Source organism: Calliphora vicina, chromosome 4 (assembly GCF_958450345.1).
Source record: "Calliphora vicina chromosome 4, idCalVici1.1, whole genome shotgun sequence".
NCBI lineage: Eukaryota > Metazoa > Arthropoda > Insecta > Diptera > Calliphoridae > Calliphora > Calliphora vicina.
The window spans coordinates 106,954,348-106,978,437 of NC_088783.1; the positions used below are offsets into that span (position 1 = coordinate 106,954,348).

A 24,090-nucleotide genomic window follows, 5' to 3' on the forward strand; every position below is an offset into this window, starting at 1 on the left:
TTATCATAACAATTAATGACGTTTGTTGTCAAGACAAAGTTGTCTGAGCAAAAGCACTAAAAATTTTGTCATAACGAAGCAATAATACTACGATTTTGATGTTTATCATGATAAAAATTTATCAGGTAAAGAATCATTATCAAATAGTTAATTTCGGTGGTATATCATTATTCATTCCATAAAGTATTTATAAAATATCACAACGAAAGAGTTATTTTTAATAATATATCAGACTTTTGTCCATCAGTGTATGTATTATTCTGGGTCCTCATAAGATTCTAAGACTATCTAGCTATGTCCGTCCGTCTGTCTATTAAAAACATTTTTTTCCACAAATACCTCTGTTGAAAAGGTTTGTTTGGTATTGAAAATGGGCAATATCGATCTATGATTTCACATAGCCCCCATACAAATGTCAACTTTGCATTACTCGTGTGAATAGTAAGCTTTTCAAAGGCCGAAAACTTTAAATTGGCAGCACTGTTTTCTGTGACAGCTGATTTGACAGTTCTTGGTTGTTTTGAGGTTAATTTGGTTTGGCAATTTATCATGAATAAACTCATACCAGAGCAACTGTTGCAAATTGTTCAAATTTATTTTGAAAATCATGGTTCACATCGACTCGATTGATGAGGTACAGAATAATGTTACTGATGAATGGTTTCAGTAGGATGGTGCCACATGTTACACAGCGCGCAATACAATCAATACTGTTACGTTTTAACCTTTTCAAAACGTTTGTTTATTTCCTTTAAATAAACCGGATACTTTTGATTGCAAATAAAAGCCGTTTAGTAGTTTGAAAATTGTAACAACTCTTTATTTAAAATGTACAACAACAGAATTAAATAGTCACTCAGTGTTTTTTATACACGTTTATAAATTCGCAGAAATAAAGACACGCTTTATAATGTACACGAATTCACTTGAGAAACACAGCACACTTTAAGGCACTCAGTTGATGTTTATTTGAATAGCGTCTCTGATAAACTCACTAACGACTGCAACCACTGCCACTATTTATAACACTGCCATCTGCACTCTAGATTTCTGTTTAACTGTCTAGAGGTTTCTAATACATACGCCATCTGTGGTGTACTTTCTACAATGTTCTTTAACTGAATATTCGAATATACGGTCGCAGCAAACAGCGTTGCCAACTTACGATCAATGGTCAACTGAAAGCTTTTATTTCAATGTTAATAATGCTCACAGATATGTTACAGTTTACTATTACAGCACTGTTATTTGAAAGCATTAGGCTACTTTAAAATCAGCCCTTAAAATCGTTATATTTGAATTCAAGTACAATTTCGTAACAATACAATCTATGCAGATAAAACAAAAACAATCGATCACTTGGAAGCGAATATTCGACTCGTTATTGCCAATTTACTGCGAAGGGTGTGTGAAAATTTAACCTCCAGGTTACGCCATGTAATTGTCACTTAATTGTCACTAATATTTGACATTTGCCTGACACCAATTTATATAGTACTTTATTCATTCCAGATAATCTAGACAATTGTCACTCAAGTGTATCTATGTAGTCTATAGTGTAGCCATTTTAAACGTTTATTTTCTACTGCACTTTTTCGTGGTTAATTCATAAAAACTCATACAGTGTATTTTCTTTTTGCTTAAGTATACTGACATCCCATGTAAATAGAGTTTTTCACGATAATTCCCGGGAATTCCGCAAAATTTTCAATCCCGAATTCCCGGGAAATTGTGCGAGAATTCCCGTGAATTATTTTCCTTAGTTTAATATGATATTTTTGAGATTTTCTCTAAAAGAAGCTTAAAGCTTCAAAACAAATGCAGAAGATTCATACAAGAAAAAAGATTAAACCCAAATAAACCAATAACAAATTCATTATTCAAAATCTAACATTGAAATCTAACGAAGGTAGAACAAAATCTAATGGAAATTGATACAAATGACAAAGTGACTGGTTTGTATCGAATTACGTTTTATAAACAAAGACATTTTTTAGACTTTTAAAGAAGTCTACATTCTTAAAATTTAATAGTTTGTTCTAGGCAAACTGACTGGTTTGTATCGAATTACGTTTTATAAACAAAGACATTTTTTAGACTTTTAAAGAAGTCTACATTCTTAAAATTTAATAGTTTGTTCTAGTTTGTTGATTCCGGGAAATCGGGATTCTTTTTGATATTTCCCGGGATCCCGGGAATTCCCGAATAGAACAAATTATTAAATATTAAGAATGTAGACTAATGAAAAATTGCAGGAAAAGAAAAACTCTACATGTAACATTACGTGAAGTCAATTATCACTTTTGTGTCTCTAAGTAATCTATAGTGAAGTCACTTTAAACGTTTATTTTGTACTACACTTTAGAAAGTTGTTATTTTAGCAATCAGATGTAAAATAAGGTTTGTTTACAAGCAATCGGATATTGACCTGTTTATGAGATGTCTTTTTAATTCACTATTTGAGGTCAATTAGCATCCGTATATGTTAAAATAACTAGTTATGTAACCAGTTAGGTAGCTAGTGAGGTAACTGACTGTATGTAACCAATATGTGAATCCTATGCTTTTACTAATGTGGACCATCTATCAGACAGTGTCATTGTAATCAAATAGGGTCAATGGACCCCCTGCTTAGGACATGAACGTGTTAAAATATCTAGTCAAGTAGCTAGTTATCATTCTAAATTATAGGTAAAATCACTAGTTTGGGTCAGACTTATAAATCTACTGGGAAGTATCGAATTAATAATGCCAATTGGATGGATATTAAAAACTATTTCCTCTGTTTTATTTCAATTAAAAGTTCTCCGCCTCTATAAAAAACACCGTTTATAACAGAACTGGTCTAAATGTGTTAAAAAGTAGACTAATTTTTAATTGTCATGTCAAAATTACGTTTTTTTTCTCTTCCGTAAGAAGTAGTACAAGTAATTATAGAGGACACAGTGTTTTATTAGATATAAAATCTAGAAGTGACCTTGACCCAAATAACATTTGTTTAATCTCGAGATTTTATATTCATAAATTTATTATTTCAGGTTCGAGTTTAATAATAAAAGAGTCATAAGTATGGGCAAAAGCAGCACGTTCAAGAACAACTTGAATTTCCATTCACGAATATCACAAACATAAAGTCAAATGTTTGAAAATTTTTTATTTTTTCACCTTCGTGGGAAGGGTATATATAAGTTTGTCATTCCGTTTGTTATTTCCACAATATAATTTTCCGACCCTATAAAGTATATATATTCTGGATTCTTATAGATAGTGGAGTCGATTAAGCCATGTCTGCTGTCTAAAAAATATTACACAGTACAACACATGATTTTGGGACTCAATTCTGACAATTGTACGTGAAAGTAGCCCCAAAAATAAAAACTTCTGCATCATTAGTTTTGTTAAGTTGGCTGCCGTAATAATTTAATGGCCATACGAATTTTTTTTTCCTCAAGGTGGATTTTTATCACTTTTTCTATATTTTAACACGGTTATATCTCGTATACCGTACGGAATATCTCTTTTGTGGCTGAAGCAAAGTTGTAGATATTGAATAGTAGAAAAAAAGTACGGAACATACCTACCCGAAAAAGGTGCATCTAGTGCCTTAAAAATCGCAAAAATGCCCATTTTTTAAAAATTTTTACCAATTTTTCACCTTTTTTGCTCAATAACTGGATTACAAATGCAATTATGGACCGATCGCCATGAAATTAGGTCGTGTGATTTGTGTCTATAAGAAAGTTATTTATCAAGAATTTTGTATGTATACCATAATTTTTATGGGAGCTATGACTAATTATGGCCATTAAATTAATACGGCAGCCAACTTGACAAAACTAATGATGCAGAAGTTCTAATTTTTTGGGGCTACTTTCACGTGCAATTGTCAGAATTGAGTCCCAAAGCAATAAACTGAAAAATGTTGTACTGTGTTATTTTTGGATATCAACAGTTTTAAGAGTTTTATGCTCGTTATGTGTGATTTATTTGTATATAAAACTTATTTGTGAACAAAATTATGTGGAACTTATGTATTTATGACCGATAAGTCCCATTTCTGCAGGACATTTGTATAGAATCGATTTCAATAGGTTTTGTCATTGGCACAAGAATAATACATGTGCAAAATTTTATGGAAATATGTATCTTCAAAATTGCGATCTGTACGTTGTGCAAAAGGTTTACAGTAACTAGCCAGCCTGACGGACGAATGGCATCATTAAATCGATTCAGAAAGTGATTCTGAGTCAGTAATGTTCACGCCATACAACAATTGTTTGAAAAATTTACACACATTTGTTACGCTCTTTTAAAAACTTTTGTTCATTCATCGTTTAGCTCTCGATGAAAACACATGCGACGGACTATCGTCATTTTTTTCAGACATTTACTAAGCATTGTTGTTGGTTGTTTTTGGACGAAGCATAGCAAACACAAGCGTTTCAATTGCAATTGAACACATAATAACAAAGTCAAAAATAAATACAAAATTAAATAGAATTTAGGCCGTATAATGCATATTTTTTCTTTTCCTTAAAATTTAAATTACATTCATTAAATAAATTGGTTATATGTGACAAAAATTCTAAATCTAAACTTTCATTATTTTGTTCTTATTTTAAATGTTTGACATTATGTTTGCTGGGTAGCTCTCTCACCAATACATCTTCATTTTTATTTTTGAACATCACTGTTCTGAGTCGATTGGGTGTTAGACTAATAGTAGTATGGAATTCAGCGTTACAAATATCAATACAAACGCATAATACCCTTCTCACTATGTAAATGTAGGGTATAAATATATTATAATTGCCTTTAAGTGCATACGAATTACCTCTATGAGGTAATTAAACATGCACCCTTTAAACGCATTCACCCAGATAATTAGCCAAAAATCCTGACAATTTTAATGAGGTAATTGACCGAGTTTTATTGCAGTTGATTTGGTATTTAAATAAGAATTCAATTACTAATTACATCTCATTTACACGTCAAATTTGTTGTATACACGTTTTTCTTATTTCCGTAATAAGAAGTTGTAATAATAGAGGGCACAGTGTTTTACCAGATATAAAATCTAGAAGTGAACTTGGCCTAAATAACAATATACATAATTATTTTATATTAATATTTATGTAACTCGATACTAAGTTCTTACGCGTATTAATTTGTTGTACCTTCGAAATGGGGTTTTAATTTTATGAACTTTAAAAAAAAATATTAAAACAGCCTTCATTTTGATGATGACCAAGAAAATGTTCTGAAAATTTATTTTTTGAGATGTTACATTTTTCTTTTTTGAAAATTCATGTTCTTAAATTTATTATGTACGAATTTTGAAGCACAAGTGTTTAAAAAATATCTGATTAAAAGCTTTCCCACAACAATTTAATCTTAGATGCGAGTCCCACTTGCACAAATATTGTAAAATTAGTCACCATAAAGAAGTTGTTTCCACAGGAATGGTCTATTACATCTAACGTTTATATGAAAAAAAAATAATTTCAAAACATTACATTTCATAAAATGAGACCTTAAATTAAATTTTTTTTATTAAATAACAAACCGCATTGTTAAACCTTCCCAACCTAAAACACTGTTTCCTTTCTACGAAATATCCCCTATTTAATGCAATTTTTCTTATGATAATTAGCACCAATTTAAACAGCACATTTATAAAAACTTTAGAGAAATGAAAGCCAACTATCAGTCAACTACTAGACACAACTAATACATGTTCTAAAAAAAACCAAATTCACTAAAACAGGAAATGTTTTTCGAAATTGTTTTACTCGTTTTCACGGTACTTATAATCAAGGATTATTTAAAAAAACGTCGAATCGATAAAATATTCAAAGCAAGTGGTGTGGGTGGACCCAAATTTACGTTGCCCTTAATAGGCGATCTCTTGATAGCAATAGGATTGAATGTGACAAGTATAAAACTTTATTATCAAGAAAAAACAAAAAAAAATTCATAGATTTCAAATTGCAGACCTCTTGGAAGTCCTTAAACAGTGGAAACTAAAATACGGCAAAGTTTATCGGTTGTGGAGTTTCAACACATGTATATTAGTTGTACAAGATGCAGAATATATTGAGAGCATTCTAAGTAGTCCACGTCTCCTTCAGAAAGCATTTTTCTATGATCAATTATCAGTATGGCTGGGTGATGGTTTGCTATTGAGTAAGGGAACCAAATGGCAAAAACGTCGTAAGATTTTTATACCCACATTTAATATTAAAATTCTCGAACAGTTTGTGAAAATCTTTGACCAACAGTCACAAGTTATGGTGGATAATCTGCGAGATAGAGCCAATGGTGAAACTACTATTGATATAGTGAATGTGGCATGTTCAACGTCTTTGAATATTTTACTTGAAACTGCTATGGGTGTCAAAATTTCTGCCCAGAGTGCTGATGGAATAGCGTATATAAAGGCTTTAAAGAGGTAAGCTATAGTTGTGATACGTTTCTTCGATTATTGTAAAATGTAAGCATTTTCATTCCAAGGGTACAATAGTAATTCTTACAAAACTTTTTTCTTATCATTACCAGTTTAACACATATTGTAGGAGCTCGCTTTTTAAAACCGCTACAGTATTTGGATTTCACTTTTAAGCTACTGTCATTTAAAGCGTATCGTACACTTCAAAAAAATGTTCAAATATTACATGGGTTTACCGAAAAAGTTATCAATGAAAGACGAAATGAATTGATGAAATCTATTGCAGATGGAAATGGTAAATTAAAATTATAGCTTTTTTTATTGAAAACAATAAAACAAATCAAATTTATTTGTTGTTTTCTATATAAAATAAAAAAGAAAATGTTCGCATTTAGTGAGCCAGACCCTTAATTATTAAAATGAATATTAATTTTGAATTTTCGGATTTTCATATGCAAATTGATACCCGATTTTTAAGATCTATACAAAACTTTTCGATCACAGTTATGTATCTATAGAAACCTGTACGACCGCTGGATTTTCCAATGATTCTTTAAAATTAACAAATTTAAATTTCCATTAACTAGAAAACGAGCGTGACATCAGGAAACGCATGACATTTTTAGACGTTCTCCTGCAAGCGACCATCGATGGACAACCGCTAACGAATGAAGATATACGAGAAGAAGTAGATACATTTACATTAGGAGGTCATGATACGATCACTTATGCCACATCATTCACTTTATATCTAATATCTCGTCATCCGGAAGTTCAACAAAAAGCTTTTGATGAAGTTTTAAAAGTCATTGGCCCCGACAAAAATAAGCCCGTGAGTATGAGGGAACTGCAAGAGCTCAAGTATTTGGAATGTGTTATTAAGGAATCATTACGCTTATATCCTCCGGGACCAGCTATAGGCAGAATAACAGTGGAAGATCATAAAATGGGTACTTAAGTGAAGTTCATACCTATGGATGGAAAATAAAATTATTTGTTTCTTATTTTATCTTTTAGGTGATAAAATTATACCCTCCAATACCAACATTGTATTACTGACTTATGCCGTAGGTCGCGACCCTGACTACTTTTCCAGACCCAATGATTTTCTACCCGAACGCTTTGCTTCTGTTAATGGTGAGAAAATTAATCCATATACCTTTCTTCCATTTAGTGCTGGTCCTCGTAATTGTATGGGACAAAAATTTGCAATGTTGGAAATGAAATCCATTGTCAGTTGTATATTGCGGCATTATGAGCTTTTGCCTTTGGGACCTGATGTGGTCAGAATAATAAGTATGGTTATGAATTCGGCAACAGGTATAAACATAGGTTTAAAGCTTCGGGAATCTTAAGTTTTACGCTAAATGTAGGGTTTATGGGTTTAATTGTACAACATTGAATTTGATATGTAAAATTAATTTGGTAAACCTAGGTTTAGTTGTAAAATGTTGTCCTGCAATAAAACATGAGTTTACAGTTTGAAAAATTTTGGTTTTATTTATAACGCAATCAATTGTTTCTAAAGTTAAAAGGGGTTTTCATTTACTTTCCCAGTAAATACTTGCAACGAGAGAATAAAATTAAAATTTACAAAATTACTCTCTTAAATTCTCAAAAATAGTAAAAAGTAAATGAACGCTTTTCCAGCATGAATGAAATAAACAAGATTGCGCCATCGACAATTCCGTCTTTTTTCGTGACGTCAACAGTGCCCCTTTTCTTATGTTTTGAATTTAAAATACTTACTTTTTATATGAAATTTCAAAACAAATAGTGAAAAATAAATAAAAAAAATTAATTAAATATTAAAATGTGGTGTGCAGTAAAAAATTGCAACAATAATTATAACTAGGATCGCCCGGTAGCCGACTTTTAAACGCTTTTTACCAGTTTTATGAAAAGAATTTTTTAAAAAAATTATGTTCTGCAAATCTAGATAACCTTTTAAACCATATATGTTTCATGAATATTGGTGGACAATAACAAACTTAAAAGTGTACCACAAAAAAACTTGTGGCCTATTTATACGAGTATATAAGATAATAATAATAAAAAATCGATATCGTGAACTAAAATATAGCAAAAATATTGCAAATTAATAAAGTAAAATATGTCTAATAACATAAAACCTAAAATACATTTTATTTTATTAAACATAAATAACTTTTAAACATAATTATTGACTTTTCCATTCTAAATCACATACAATTTTCATATATTTTCATATCAGTTTAGGGCACTGTTGACGTCACTGAGCTTAAGATAATTTTTTTAAGAGAGCCATATCGCCATCTGTGTTTATTTCTTTATGCTTTTCCAGTAATAATTGTTTTATACACACAATTTTCTTATTTTGTTTCTTTTAAAATGTATAAATACTCACATTTTCTTAAATTTTATTGAAAATTCTTTTGTTTTGACATTTTTTCACCACAAAAATAAAATTTTAAATGAATAAAGAATAACACAAAACATATGAAATATAAGCTGCTAACCATAGGGTACAACTAGAGGCGCAACTGAGAGTAAGCTGAGAGTAACAATAATTTTCTCTTCACACGTACTTGTGATATGTGAATTCAACATACTTGTGAGAGAATTAAACACATCAAAATACTTCAAATTTTAACTTTGATTTTCCGACTAAATACAGACCGAACCACTTTATTACACTTCTACACCAGTGTTTAAAAAGCTACGATAACTAACAAGTTTTTAACTGTTGCTACAACTACTGCTTCAAAAAAGTGTATGTAGCGGTAGCAGTATCATTTATCTTTTTTCGTTTTCTTGTTTTTTTTAAAACTACTGCTACCTTCAAAATATAAAACTCTTAACAGAGCAGTAGTAATAAAACATGAATTGTAAATGGAGTAGTAGCATAAAAATACAAATCATTGCTACTGCTCTATATCGAGTTTTAATTTTTATTATTTAGAAATAAGGTAGCAGTTAAGTAGCAGTTGATGCAGCAGTTAAGGTAGCAATAAAAGTAGTCAAAAAGGAAAATCTTCAGTCATAACACCAAAATTTACAGAATTAAATACTGTATGTTGTTTTTGTTTTGAGAGTGTTTGAAAGAATTATTCGTTTTTTTTCGTCTCAGGTGTTCGTGTTGCTAACAGAAAGATCGTGTTGTCTGTGTGTATAACAAAAAAGCCGAACTTTTGTTTACAACACGACCAACTTAACAAATATACATTCACAACAACAACACACAATATACTTATTTGGTTGAAGATTTTTATTTTTGACTTATTTTATTGCTACCTCAACTGCTACTTAGCTGCTACTTCAACTGCTACTTCTTCTACTACCTCAACTGCTACTTCTATTACTCCTAATTTTAAAAGTAGCAGAATTAATAAAAATCTAATGACACTGCTACATCAAAACTTTTTTTTTAAGGTAGCAATAGAAAATAAATTACTCTGCTACTTTTAAATTTTTCTTTTATTGGTACTACTACAACTACTGCTACCAAAATGTGTAGGTAGCAGTAGTAGTAGTAATTGATTGACTCCGAGTTTTTATTAATTTTTTAACTAGACTACTTGTGTTTTTTCGTTGCTACTGCTACTTGTAGTCTAGTTTTTTAAACACTGTTCTACACAATATTTTGCAATTTTTTTGAATACTTTGCAGGACACTTTTATTTCCAAAACACATTAATTTTGCTCAAATGAAAAAAAAATATTTTTTATTAATTTTTGACACTTAATTTTATTTGTGGTGGAATTTAATTTATAGAACAGAGTTTCAATTTTTGGTATTGAAAATAGAACAAAATTTAAATAAATCAAAATTTATACATTTTTATAGAACTCTGTGTGTCTGATGAAAATTAAAAAGGCACCAATACATCCTCAAAACTATGTACTAATACATTCTCACGACTTATGCTAGGTATACACGTTTCGATAAGTCGTACGATAAATCGTATAAGTATGAAATTAGTAACGTGTATCATGTTGTCGTTCTAACGAAGTATGAAAATCAAAAATTTTTGATTTTTGTGATATTTTTATTACTTCTCATTTTTTTCAAAGGAAATAGTACGATTTGTAGTAACGTCTATCACAAAATCGTACTTCAACTCATACTACGATTAGTACGAAAAATAGTATCGTGTATACTAGGGTATTCATTCGAATAATTATTCGAACAATTTAAAAATGGCCATTTCGATTAAAGAATAATTCGAACAATTTTATGTAGAATAATCGATAAAACGAATAAATGTTCATACATATATATTTAAATTTATTAAATTGCTTAAAATTTTTCATAATTTCAAATTTTAATAAGTAATAATGACTCACAAAAATTGTACTGTTTCTGAAATTCGACAAATGACTAAAGACAAAGGGACTTTCAATCACTGTAGATGAATGTTCCGATAGCTCCTTCTATAAATATATAAATCTTACTGCAAGAAGTTACAATTCTAAAAACAAATCTTTAAAAATTTTTAACTTAGGACTTGAACCAATGAAAATAAAAGGTACGGAATAAAATATTTGTTATTTAGCTGGCGAAATATTAGAAGAATCGCAATTAATAATCAAAATTTTAACTTAGATTAAAGTGGAGTTGAATGTGATGGAGAATGTGAATTTTGAAACGGTCGTCGAAAGTGATATTGAGGATGACATTTATAATGATTACATTGAAATAGATGAAGGCCATGATCTTAAAATATATGTATATAAGTGATGTTATTAACCGCGTACGTAAGTGTTGCAAAATATTTAATAAATCGAATGATAAACAAACTAACGTTTTGTTGCAAGAGTTCGTTATATACTTGATTTTGAACATCTTTGTCTAACATGGTAATAAACTTTTTGCGTATTTGTAAATGCGTCAATCATGCACTGCCTGACTTCAAATTAGCCATGTTCACTGACAATGATATAAAACTTTTGACAGATTCCCTTTATTGTGTAATTCCTCAAGACCACTTTATTAAGCAAAGATTCAGCAACGTTGATTGAGCTCGATGTACAATACAATTTGTTATAAATAATTTAGATAAAGTGAATAATTCATTTACTAAAGAATTTGTTACTTAATTTAAACCCCAAATTAATGAACGACATAAAAAAGTTCTTAATACGTTTATATTGTATTTGAATTCAGGATCATGTCCAACTAGCTCAATTTTGTTTAAAGCATAGCTCCAAAACGGAAACTAAAAGGTTTGCTAGTCAATTGTTTTGTAGATTGTTCGGGAGTTAATCTGATCAGAATATTTATGTTGAAATTTTAATGATGGACTTTGTTTTCGAAAGTTTTTTAACATAATCAATACTTGAATTGTTAACTTTAACATTTTTTTTGCTAAATGCTTTTTAGCATAATTTGCTTGATAAAAAAAAAATTTTCTCGAAAAAATTTTTACTTCCACAAAATATTTTACTCCATAAAATGCTTTTGGAGAAATAAAAAATAACTTTTTTTAATATTTCAACTAAATTTCTTTCGGTGTGGTAAGTAAATGAACACAACGCACAAATTTACTTCCTTTTTTATAACTATGTAAATTTTTCATAATTTCAAATTTTAATAAGTAATAATGACTCACAAAAATTGTACTGTTTCTGAAATTCGACAAATGACTAAAGACAAAGGGACTTTCAATCACTGTAGATGAATGTTCCGTTACGTATTTTTACAACTGTTTTATATCAGTAGTTTAAAGAAATTAAAAACAAAAGGGAAAATAATAACAGTTATTTTTTTTGAAACATTAATAGTAAGATTCTTTTGATGAATTTTTACTTCCATCGCCGTATTCAGGATTTGAATTTGAAAATTTAATAAAGCAAACGATTAGCTTAAAAAAAATCAATTGAATATTAGAAGAAAATTCGAAATATTTGCATTTTATTTTTAAAAGAACTTGTTAATAAAAAATATTTCCATGTTTTCTATACAAAATACCCTAAATCATGTAAAGAGCCCAATAACAAACATTTTAGAAGAGTTCAAGTATAGTTTAACTGATATAAATATTATTCAAAATCAGTGTTCTTATATCTCAAAAAAAGATTGGGATGAAAAATCTGATACAATGATTTTTTGGATTCATGTATATAATTTTAAAAATTCTGTCGGTGAAAATGTACTTAAAGAATTGTCTATTTTTCTATTGTCATTACTCATTTCACCATTTTCTAATGCCGAAGTTGAAAGACTTTTAGTTTAATGGCTTTAATTAAAAATAAAATTCGTAATCGAATTAAACCAGAATTGTTAAGTTCAATAATACAAATTCGAGAAGGATTAAAATTCGAAAATGCATGTTGTTACACTTACAATATAACTAATGATATTGCAAATAAAATAAGATCATCATTCAATTAATTATTTTGTATAATCAGTAGGTATTCTAATAGCTTTTGTATCGAATAATATTGATAAATGTATTAATAAATTAAAAATCTTATTTCATTAAAACATGGAAGTTATAAAAAATATTTGTTATTTTATTCTTTAAAACAAAAACAGAAATTCAATATAAAAGTATATTTAAAAAAAACTATATATGTATGTATGTATATTTAATGTGAAATACATATATAAAAGAATATTTAATTCTGAATATAATTAATTTTTTAAAAATTAAAATATTTATTTAAATATTTTTGTACTACATTTTATAAAATAATTGTAGGTTATTTCTTCTTATTCCCAATTTATTTTCAGAAAAATTTTTTAATTAATAATTCGTTACCTTAATATAGAAATGCCCTAACTCGTTTTTTTCCAAAATTTAGTTTTTTGCATACTTCGATAGATAATCCCGTAATACACCATTAATAAAATAAAATGTGACAACATTAAATTGGATGAACACCTTCATAAAATTTTGTGTTAAAAAAATCATAACTACAGAAATTTAAGTTTTATTAAGTTGTTTTCTTCTCCTGTACATTAATGAACATTTTAGTTAGGGCCTTTCTATATTAAGGTAGCGATATGAAATGTAATCTATTAAAACAAGTCAACAATTGTTATGAACAAAATTAGAAAAAACTTTAATTTATATTTGTAACATTTGAAATAAAAATTGTATTGTTACATTGAAAAAATTTTGCACTTTTTTTTTCTTCTGCAGAACATTTTAGCATTTGGTTTTTCAAGTTTTAGCATATTTTGAAATTCATTTTCTGGCAACACTGCTTCTATGGATATATTATTCTATGCTGCTAACTATTACGAGTTCAAAATAGAACTTGTAATAGTTTGCAACGAGAGAACACTCTTTAAAATTGATACGCTCTTGATTTTTTCTCTACTTGCAAGTTTTTGAGTTAATGAACGCTTTTCCAGTAACAATTGTTACTAAACTAGTAACAACTTTCAGTTATTGAACATACAGTGGTGGCCAGGATTTTAAGACAAAAATTGTTTGCTAAATTCCATGTGATTGTCAATTATTTTTTCAAATATTTCCACAAATATGTATGCATGAGGACTGTTTTAACACACAAGTGTGTTTTATTCGACTGTACCACGAACTCATAAGATTTTTCTACAACTTGACCAAAAAATTTTTTTTTAAATAAACATATTTTCTCACATTTATATCATTATAATTTTATTATTATAAAATAGTCAGACCAAATTTCGTATTTTTAGTTCCATTAATTTCGGTCATATCATGTAATTAACACCGGATGTTAGCTGAGGTGGGTCAACGTATTTCCACATATCTTTGTCCATATATGTTTTACCGATTTTTCCAAACATTTTTCAGAAACTAGAAACATTAATAATAAATTTCATACCCTTTTTTTTGGCTCTATCGCACTTAAAATTCAGTTGATGAAAAAAATTAAAGTATTTGTCTTAAATTGGTGGCCACCACTGTAGCTAATATGTATACATATGTAAATGAAATTATATTTTTCAAGCCTTTTAGATTTAATTTAATTTGAAATCAAATCATAATATTTATGTTCATGACACAACAATATAAGGTACAATCAGCAGAAAATAAATTCTCAATTATATACAATTCTTGTAACGTCAAAGGAAAATATAAAAAAAATATGAAAAAATTCAAAGTTTGACGTTATAGGGCTAAATATTGAAAACTCTCCCTAGTGATTCTACCTTCTACAATTATTGTATCATGATTTAAGTTGAAACTTTTTTTCTGTGTAGTTAGAAGAGAAGTTTATATGTATTTACCAGAGTTAAATGTCTCAGGTGTTTAGTTTTGTTAGCAGTTTATTTGAAGTTGTTAGGTGGCTTTTGTAAAAAGTTATAAGTAAATTTATAAAAAAAATGGTTATAATTAATATTAAAGATACGCTCTAGGTTTCAAAATGTTTATTTTGAAAATTTTATGCATATTAAACAGATTTATCATTTTCACACGTTTGATATTTAATTAAGAAAGTGTCAATATAAAACTTAAACCAAAACTAAATGTGCACCTTTATCCAAGGTATGTATGCTGTTGGACATGATTAAAACAACCATGAGCTTGTATAGTATAAACAACAATCAACTTCTAATAAGTTCTACTTCCACAAGATTTCAAGTATCACAAATATTGTAACGAATCTTAGCTTTGGGATTTATCGTTCAAAAAAAGCCGGTATAAAATCAATGGATAAAAAAATGTTGTTATATAAATGATTTTTTTTTACATTTCAAACAAGTTCTTTTAAAACAAGTATGTATTTATAGCTCCTCTCATTTGCGATAAGATGGTCATAATTCAAAAAAAATGTTTTTAAATATTTTAAATGATCAAAATCGATTGTTGAGAAACATAAAAACGGAAATTTTTATATATCTCGATTACTTTTGAACTGAATGATACAAATCTGTCATTTATTCTCACTTAGTTATTGAACATTTTGCTTCGAAAATGTTGAATTTTCTACCAACGAATCCTCATATACTGCGGGAAGTTTTGCATTAATTCTTTAATTTGAAAAATAGTGCCGCTGAAGCACACTGATTGCTAACCAAAGATTGTGCGGTTCAGAAGTGGAACACAAAACACCAGGTCACGGAACACCAGGTCAGCCAAAGAAGTTTGAACACCAAGAATTTGAGGCATTACCAAATTATATTTCAAAATACAAATTTTTAATATTTTTAGGTAAACAAAATTTATTTTTTTTCCAAAGTTTTTTTTTCCATTTTTTGGAAAAAAAATTTTTTGGGGTCTTCAGAAAATTGATTTAAACAGACAGACAGACGGACATGGCTTAATCGACTCCGCTATCTATTAGGATCCAGAATATATATACTTTATAGGGTCGGAAATTATATTGAGCTACTCAAGCTGCAATTTCAAAACGTTTGCGGATACAGGATTCATCCCAAAAGCAGGGAAATCCGAGAGACCTTTAAAGACGAAATGATGCTTGGACGCCATAAAAGAAAATAATTTTTGCACCGAAAAAAAATAGGATTCATTACGATAACCCGAAACGTAAGAGAATGTATTTGAAGCCCGTCCTAAGGTTTCTTCTCTGTATTTGGTGAGAGCAAAAGGGTCCTATCTATTATGGGCTGCTGAAAACTGACCAGACCATCACAGGGAACCTGTAACATACGCATCTGATTGGTTTGAAGCGAGCTTTGGCCGAAAAACGCCCAGAATATACGGCCAGACATGAAACCGTAATATTGCATTAAACAATATATTGAGTTTTTTTTTTTAGGTAGGTGTATAACCATGAAGATTTTTCGGCGTTCCACTTCTGGAGCCAGCAACATACGATTGGACGTTTTTAAAACTTTTGTAGTATTTTCTAAAGTAGAAATATACTTGTTCGAGTTGAAACCGAATACTAAAACTAATATGTCGGATTTCGAATTCGACAGTTTAAAAAAAAATCACTTTCGAATTACCAAGGAAAATTAGTCCAGCAACCAATTAAGATGTTTTGTTCCCCTTCTTTGTTAGTTTAGGGCTTTTATAATAAAAAATTGTTTAATGTATATGAAAAATATTTCCATTTGAAATTTTTTTAGAAGGACTTTAATTCAATTTAAATTTAATTTCTAGGATATGGGATTAGGGTTGCCAAACGGCCTGGATTGTCCAGCTTTTTGTGTCTTTTTCAGTTTCCAGCTAAAACACAATTTGTACAGTTAAAAAATAATTTCTTTCATTTTGCAAAATATTTTTTTTATTAATTATATTTTTTATTAATTAATATTTTGTACAGAAAAAAATTGTACAGTTATACAATTGTGATTGCAAATGTATAGTCAGTTGTATTTTTTTCCTTACAGTGATTAGTACCTATCGAGCAACCGACCGATTCATATATCCTTGGTCAGCAGTAAAGAGGTAAAAATACCTGTTCAACACGCATGTCGAAAAGTCACATGGGAATTTGTTATAATGACGACGAAGAATATATGGATGAAGGTTTGTCAGAGGCATATTTGTATTTTATGTATAACGTAATGCATGAATTTAGCCCTAGAAAGTGATTCCTTTACAGTGAGTAAATAATCTTTTGAATTGTCTCAAAAATCGGTTTAAATATGGAAGCAATGTTGTAACTATTTTAAAAAAATTTCATCTTTCGAAACAAAACCTTTACAATTAGAAGCAAATCAATTTTTAAAAAATGATATTACGTACTTAGAGCAATGATATGATTTCCTAGACGAATCACTTTACGACAAAATTTAAAACAATCCCTTTTATCGTGGGATAACTTATCAAAGTTTCCAAAGTTTTAGAAATATCAAATATAATTGACGACATATTGCTTTTGCCGCAAGATATTCCATGTTTTTTTCTGAATTTTATCTTTGATATTTTTTACATTACTCCAAAAATTGACATTTAACCTTTTAAAATTTTATTTACACAATTTTAAAGACATGCAAATATAGCATTTAAAATGGAATAAAAAATTATGTTGGACTTTGAGTAGTTTCAATATTATAGGCAATTATGTGTATATAATCTTAGACAATTTTAACGAAAGGGTTTCCGATGATTCATTTGAGGAACCCTTTGGAACCGTAATATGTGTGGCAATTTTGATAAAAATCGAAGATGTCAAATCCAAAAATAGCAGCTTTCTGTCCGTTTTGATATGGATTCTCCCACTTGTGATATTGAAACAAAATTTTAAAATTTGGATTACAATAAAACTAGAAATATATTCTATAAAAAAGTACACTTTTCTTTTATGATATGCGTCTTACGTTATTTTGAATTTCGTTTTCTAAAACCAAAATAACGTATCATCAATGTAAATTTGTATGAAAAAATTAAATCTTAAATAAAAAAGGAGTTTTTAAAGATACTTATTTAAATAAAAACAAGTAAGAGTGCTATATTCGGCTGTGCCGAATCTTATATACCCTTCACCATATTATACTTGAAAATTTTAAATATTTTAAGGTAAACAAAATTTAATTTTTTTTCCAGTTGTTTTTTTAATTTTTTGGAAAAATATTTTTTAAATTTTTTTTTTTAAATTTAAAATTTATTTTTTTTAAATTTTAAAATTTTTTTTTTGTTTTTCAATTCTTTTTTTATGAAAAAAAAAATTCGGGTTAAAATTTTTTTTCCGATTTTAACCCATTGTAGGTCCAACTTACTATGGTCTTATATACGTCGTTGCAAATGTCTTTGAAATATCTATCATTAGATATCCATATTGTCTATATTAATGTCTTAGTAATCCAGCTGATTTTAAATAGCAAAATTCTCGAAAGCATGTCTGACAGAATTATTGAAGATTTGGATCCAGAAGATATCTGGGGTCTTCAGATTTCAATTACTTTTCAATTTATTAATTAATTACTCAAAGCATTAAAGTTATTTTGTATAAGAAAATCATGCACTTGATGATACGTTTTTTGAATATTGGTTATAATTTGGTTATTTTTGAAAGTAAAAGTTTAAAATTTTTTGCACATATATAATACGATGTCAACCTATATGGGATACAGAAAAATACTAAAAGAAAAGTACAAAAATCAAAATGTACCACATAGCTCTGCACTTATTTTTTGCATAAATTCAGATTAAGTTGGATATTTGGAGCTAGCTTTATTAGTTCCGGAGATGTAGAGCTACCGACTTTACCAGTTTTTACCATCTTAAAATTCGAATTTCCAAAATTTCCTTCTTAGTTGATCTGCACATGGGGAGAGGTGCCTACATAAAAAATTTCTAGAATTATAAATTTTCAAAATTGGGAAAAAGTTACGAAAATCGAATTCACAAAATTGTCTTTCTAATACAGCGAAATGCAAACTCACACCACTACACTTTTTAGATATTGTAGTTGTATGAGTTGAGAATTATTCTCTGGCAAAAACAAAAACAAATAGCTGAAATAATGAAATAAACAAGCATAAAAGCGTAACACAACCTCCTTCTATCAATGCTCATGCGAGACTGACTGTTTTTATACAATGTGTGTGCTTGCGTACATGTGAAAATAAAAACAAGAGAGGTCATTTGAGAGCTCATTGCATTTCGCTGTTCTAATATAACCGTTTTGGAGTTCATCGGTTGAATGGTTTCAGAGTCTATAACGGACATATATTTTTGTCCCTCTTTCTTAGCCACTACCATTTTGACATTTTCTCAACTTTCTATCTGTATTGATCTGTGGATATGCGATTTAGTTTTGATGTTTATGACCTCTTTCTCACCGAAAATAACATTTATTTTAGTAAAGAGTTGAAAATATCTGAATGATTAACCCACAATTTTAAGTTACGACACTTTTATTGCAAATTGAATGATGCAATTATTTTATTTTACTAATTATATTACTCGCTGCAACACAAAAAGTTTAAGTAGCATGAACAAAGTTTAAACTAAAACACTTACGCATATTTAGAAGTTGAAACTATATATGGGGGCCTTTTCATTTTAAGAATATTTAAAATTGCGTTTTCCACAGATATACTTTCAGTGTAAATACCGTTTTTGGGGTCTACAATACATTTTTGAGGTGTTGTGTGAAGACAACCTTAATATATATGTACATATTGTTACGGAATTGTACTTGAATACAAATATAACGATTTTAACGGCTGATTTAAAAATAGCCTAATGCTTTCAAATAACAGTGCTGTAATAGCAAACTGTAACATATCTGTGGGCATTATTAACATTGAAATAAAAGCTTTCAGTTGACCATTGATGGTAAGTTGGCAATGCTGTTTGCTGCGACTGTATATTCGAATTCGAATATTCAGTTAAAGAACATTGTAGAAAGTACATCACAGATGACGTATGTATTAGAAACCTCTAGACAGTTAAAGAGAAATCTAGTGTGCAGATGGCAGTGTTATAAATAGTGGCAGTGGTTGCAGTAGTTAGTGAGTTTATCAGAGACACTATTCGAATAAACATCAACTGAGTGCCTTAAAGTGTGCTGTATTTTTCAAGTGAATTCGTGTACATTATAAAGTGTGTCTGTATTTCTGAGAATTTATAAACGTGTATAAAAAACATTGAGTGACTATTTAATTCTGTTGTTGTACATTTTAAATAAATAAAGAGTTGTTACAATTTTAAAACTACTAAACGGCTTTTATTTGCAATCAAAAGTATCCGGTTTATTTAAAGGAAATAAACCAACGTTTTGAAAAGGTTAAAACGTAACAATATGGTTTTTCTGGAGAGTAGTGGGGAACCTATTTCTGGGACTTGTATGATCCGTACGTGTAGTCTTGATATTTTGTTAAAGGTCTATGACACTCTAAGCGGCAACCATGACATGTCTAAGGCCCTAAATAATATTTTCGATGCCTACATATCTATTAAATATGAAAACGTATTGATAAACCTTTCCAAACTAAACCAATATTTTCTTCTGTGAAATACCCCCTATTTAAAGCAAATTGTTATTTATTTATTTATGACCAATTTAAACAACAAATTAATAAAAACGTTAGGCAAATGTAAGCCATCTACCAGTCAACTACTAGACCTGTTAAGGCCACAACTAAAATAAACAAAATTCTCTAAAATAAAAAAAATGCTCTTCGAAATAGCTTTAATCGTTATAACAATTGTCATACTCTCGGATTATTTAAAGAAAAATCGAATAAATAATATTTTTAAAGCAAGTGGTGTGGGAGGACCGAAATTTACGTTGCCCTTAATAGGCGATCTCTTGATAGGAATAGGATTGAATGTGACAAGTATAAAACTTTATTATCAAGTTAAAAAAAAAAACAAAATAAAAAAACTAAATTCAAATTACAGACATCTTGGAAGTCCTTAAACAATGGCAACTAAAATATGGCAAAGTTTATCGGTTGTGGAGTCTCAACACATGTATATTAGCTGTACAAGATGTAGACTATATCGAGAGTATTCTAAGTAGTCCACATCTCCTTCAGAAAGCCTTTTTCTATGATCAATTATCAATATGGCTGGGTGATGGTTTGCTATTGAGTAAGGGAAACAAATGGCAAAAACGTCGTAAGATTTTTATACCCACATTTAATATTAAAATTCTCGAACAATTTGTGGACATATTTGACCAACAGTCACATGTTATGGTGGATAATCTGCGAGATAGGGCCAATGGTGAAACTGTTATTGATATATTGCCTGTGGCATGTTCAACGTCTTTGGATATTTTACTGGAAACGGCTATGGGTGTAAAAATGTCGGCCCAGAGTGCTCATGGTATTGCCTATATGGAGGCTTTAAAGAGGTGAGTTAGTATTCAATTTTAACTTCAACGTATTGTAATCTCAAGTTCATAAAAAGAGAACTTCTTATCCTAACAATTTGGTCTCATTTGGAACCCAAATATTTAATACCTAGAACTCGTTCCAATAGTAATTCTTACAAAACTTTTTTCTATTCATTATCAGTTTAAGTCATATAGCAACAGAACGTTTTTTAAAACCTCTACTGCATTTCGATTGCACCTTCAAGCTAATATCCTTTAAAATGTATCGCACACTTAAAAAAAATGTTCAAATGTTACATGGGTTCACCGAAAAAGTTATCAATGAAAGACGAGCCGAATTGCTGAAATCAATTACCGATGGATATTTTAAAAGAAATGGTAAATTAAATTTAATATACATAAATATTTCTATAGAAAACTTAAGTACTATAAAAAACAAGTAATACTATGTTCACATTTGCAGAGTTAATCATCTCAAACGTGATTAAGCTCTAATCACTTCAAAATCGAGATGATTATCCATCCATACATTTAAATGATTTGTTAATCACTTCAAATTGACATGATTAAATCTTAATCACGTAGGATCAACTGAACATAACTCAAACTGATGATGATGTAGCATCGGCCACCTTTTAGTGTAGTACCGATAAATAAATTTTGACAGAAGTTTTTTTTTTCTTTTAAAAACCTTAAATAATCCATCAATGTTCACAATTTCATTATTAAAAAGTTTAAAATAATTTGCTGATATCTTTAATAAAGTATTTATTTCCATATTTAATGCCTTAAAGAAATTTGTTGTTTGTTTGTTGTTTTTTTATTTGTCAACTTAATCATTTTAGTGTCAACTTAATCATCTCAAATGTAATGTGAACGGCTTTGATTAACTTAATCAAAATTTTGCTTAAACGCATTTAAAAGCCCAAGTGTGAACATAGCATAAGAGAGCTATATTCGGTTGTGCGAATCTTATATACCCTTCACCAAATTATACTTTAAAATACAAATTTTAAATATTTTTAGGTAAACAAAATTTATTTTTTTTTCCAAAGTAGTTTGTTTAATTTTTTTTTTTAAATTTTAAAATTTTTTTTTTTAATTTTTTTTTTTTGGTCCAAAAAATTCTGGTTAATTTTACTATGGTCTTATTGTTGCAAAGGTGTTTGAAATGTCTATCATTAGATATTGTCTATATTAATGACTTAGTAATCCAGATATAGGTAAAAAATCGAGGTTCTCCTGGTTTTTTCCTCATATCTCAGCCATTTGTGGACCGATTTTGCTGATTTTAAATGGGAAACTTCGAAAGCATGTCTGACAGAATTATTGAAGAATACCGAAGATATCAGGGGTCTTCAGATAATTGATTTCAACAGACAGGCAGACAGACAGACAGACATTGCTTAATCGACTCCGCTATCTATAAGGATCCAGAATATATATACTTTATACGGTCGGAAAATTATATTGTGGAAATTACAAACGGAATGACAAACTTATATATACCCTTCTCACGAAGGTGAAGGGTATAAAAATTAAAACTAAGGATTTCTACACACAATTTTTCGACTGCTGTTTTCTATAGAAATACATTCCAAAATGTTGTACATAAAACTATAAAACTTTAAATCTTGGGTCTGGATTTTCCAAAGATTCTTTCAAAATTAACCAATTTTAATTTTCATTAACTAGAAAATGAATGCGACGAACTGGGCATCAGGAAACGTATGACATTTTTAGACGTTCTCCTGCAAGCGAACATCGATGGACAACCGCTAACAAATGAAGATATACGAGAAGAAGTAGATACCTTTACATTTGGAGGTCATGATACGATCACTTATGCCATATCATTCACTTTATATCTAATATCACGTCATCCAGAAGTACAACAAAAAGCATTTGCAGAAGTTTTGAAAATCATTGGTCCCGACAAAAGTAAACCAGTGAGTATGCGGGAACTACAAGAGCTCAAGTATTTGGAATGTGTTATTAAGGAATCTTTGCGTTTATATCCGCCGGCGCCAGTTATAGGCCGAAAAACAGAGGAAGATTATAAAATAGGTACTTAGATGAAGTTCGTATGTATAAAATTTAAATATATTTGTTTCTATTTTTATATTATAGGTGACCACATTATACCCTCCAATACCAATGTTATGTTATTGATTTATGCTGTCTGTCGCGACCCTGACTACTTTTCCAGACCCAATGATTTTCTACCCGAACGCTTTGCTTCTGTTAATGGTGAGAAAATTAATCCATATACCTTTCTACCTTTTAGTGCTGGTCCACGTAATTGTTTGGGACAAAAATTTGCAATGTTGGAAATGAAATCCATTGTCAGTTGTCTATTGCGCCATTATGAGCTTTTGCCTATGGGACCTGATGTCGTCAGAATAATAACTCTGGTTATGAGTTCAGCAACAGGTATACACATAGGTTTAAAACTCAGGCAATATTAAGTTTTATGCAAATTAAAGTTAAAAAAATTATTGTTTTTGTTGGTTCATGGGTTAAATGATAAAATTGTTTTAATATTTAAATCAATATAAATAGTAAATCTAGTTATAGTTGTTTATTATAAGAAGTTGTCCTGAAATAAAATATGAATTTATTAAAAAAATTTTGTTTTCTTTAAAACACAAAACATAGATTTGTTAAATATCCATTTGGACGCAAATATCGTTACAATATTGTATTATCAATTTGAATTTAACGAACTATAAAACCTGGTTTTCCTATTCCTAATGTTTTTCATTATTTTTATAAACAAGATGTTATCAAAATTGTTACGGAGTATGACAGAGCAATCAATGTACAACGTTTTAAAAGCTTTATGTGACAGTGATGGTATTCAAAAAAATAAATATATATCGAAAGATTATGGAATTTTAATTCAGAGTTGTTTTTTTCATTTTTTGAAAAAAAAAATTCGAATTGTTTTTTTAAATTTAATTT

At 29.1% G+C, this 24,090-nt stretch overlaps 2 protein-coding genes across 2 annotated transcripts; both read left to right on the forward strand.

Annotated features, from left to right (window-relative positions):
- Positions 1-607: 607 nt before the first annotated feature.
- LOC135958649 (probable cytochrome P450 4d14) lies at positions 608-7,803 on the forward strand. The gene is made up of 5 exons (XM_065509543.1): positions 608-666; positions 5,981-6,451; positions 6,559-6,743; positions 7,036-7,398; positions 7,466-7,803. The coding sequence occupies exons 1-5, from the start codon at positions 608-610 to the stop codon at positions 7,801-7,803; spliced, it is 1,416 nt and encodes a 471-aa protein (XP_065365615.1).
- A 12,920-nt stretch (positions 7,804-20,723) lies between these two features.
- On the forward strand, positions 20,724-23,594 carry LOC135958650 (probable cytochrome P450 4d14). The gene is made up of 5 exons (XM_065509544.1): positions 20,724-20,759; positions 20,825-21,144; positions 21,308-21,504; positions 22,822-23,193; positions 23,257-23,594. Exons 1-5 carry the CDS (start codon positions 20,724-20,726, stop codon positions 23,592-23,594), a joined length of 1,263 nt encoding a protein of 420 aa, XP_065365616.1.
- The last annotated feature ends 496 nt before the right edge of the window (positions 23,595-24,090 follow it).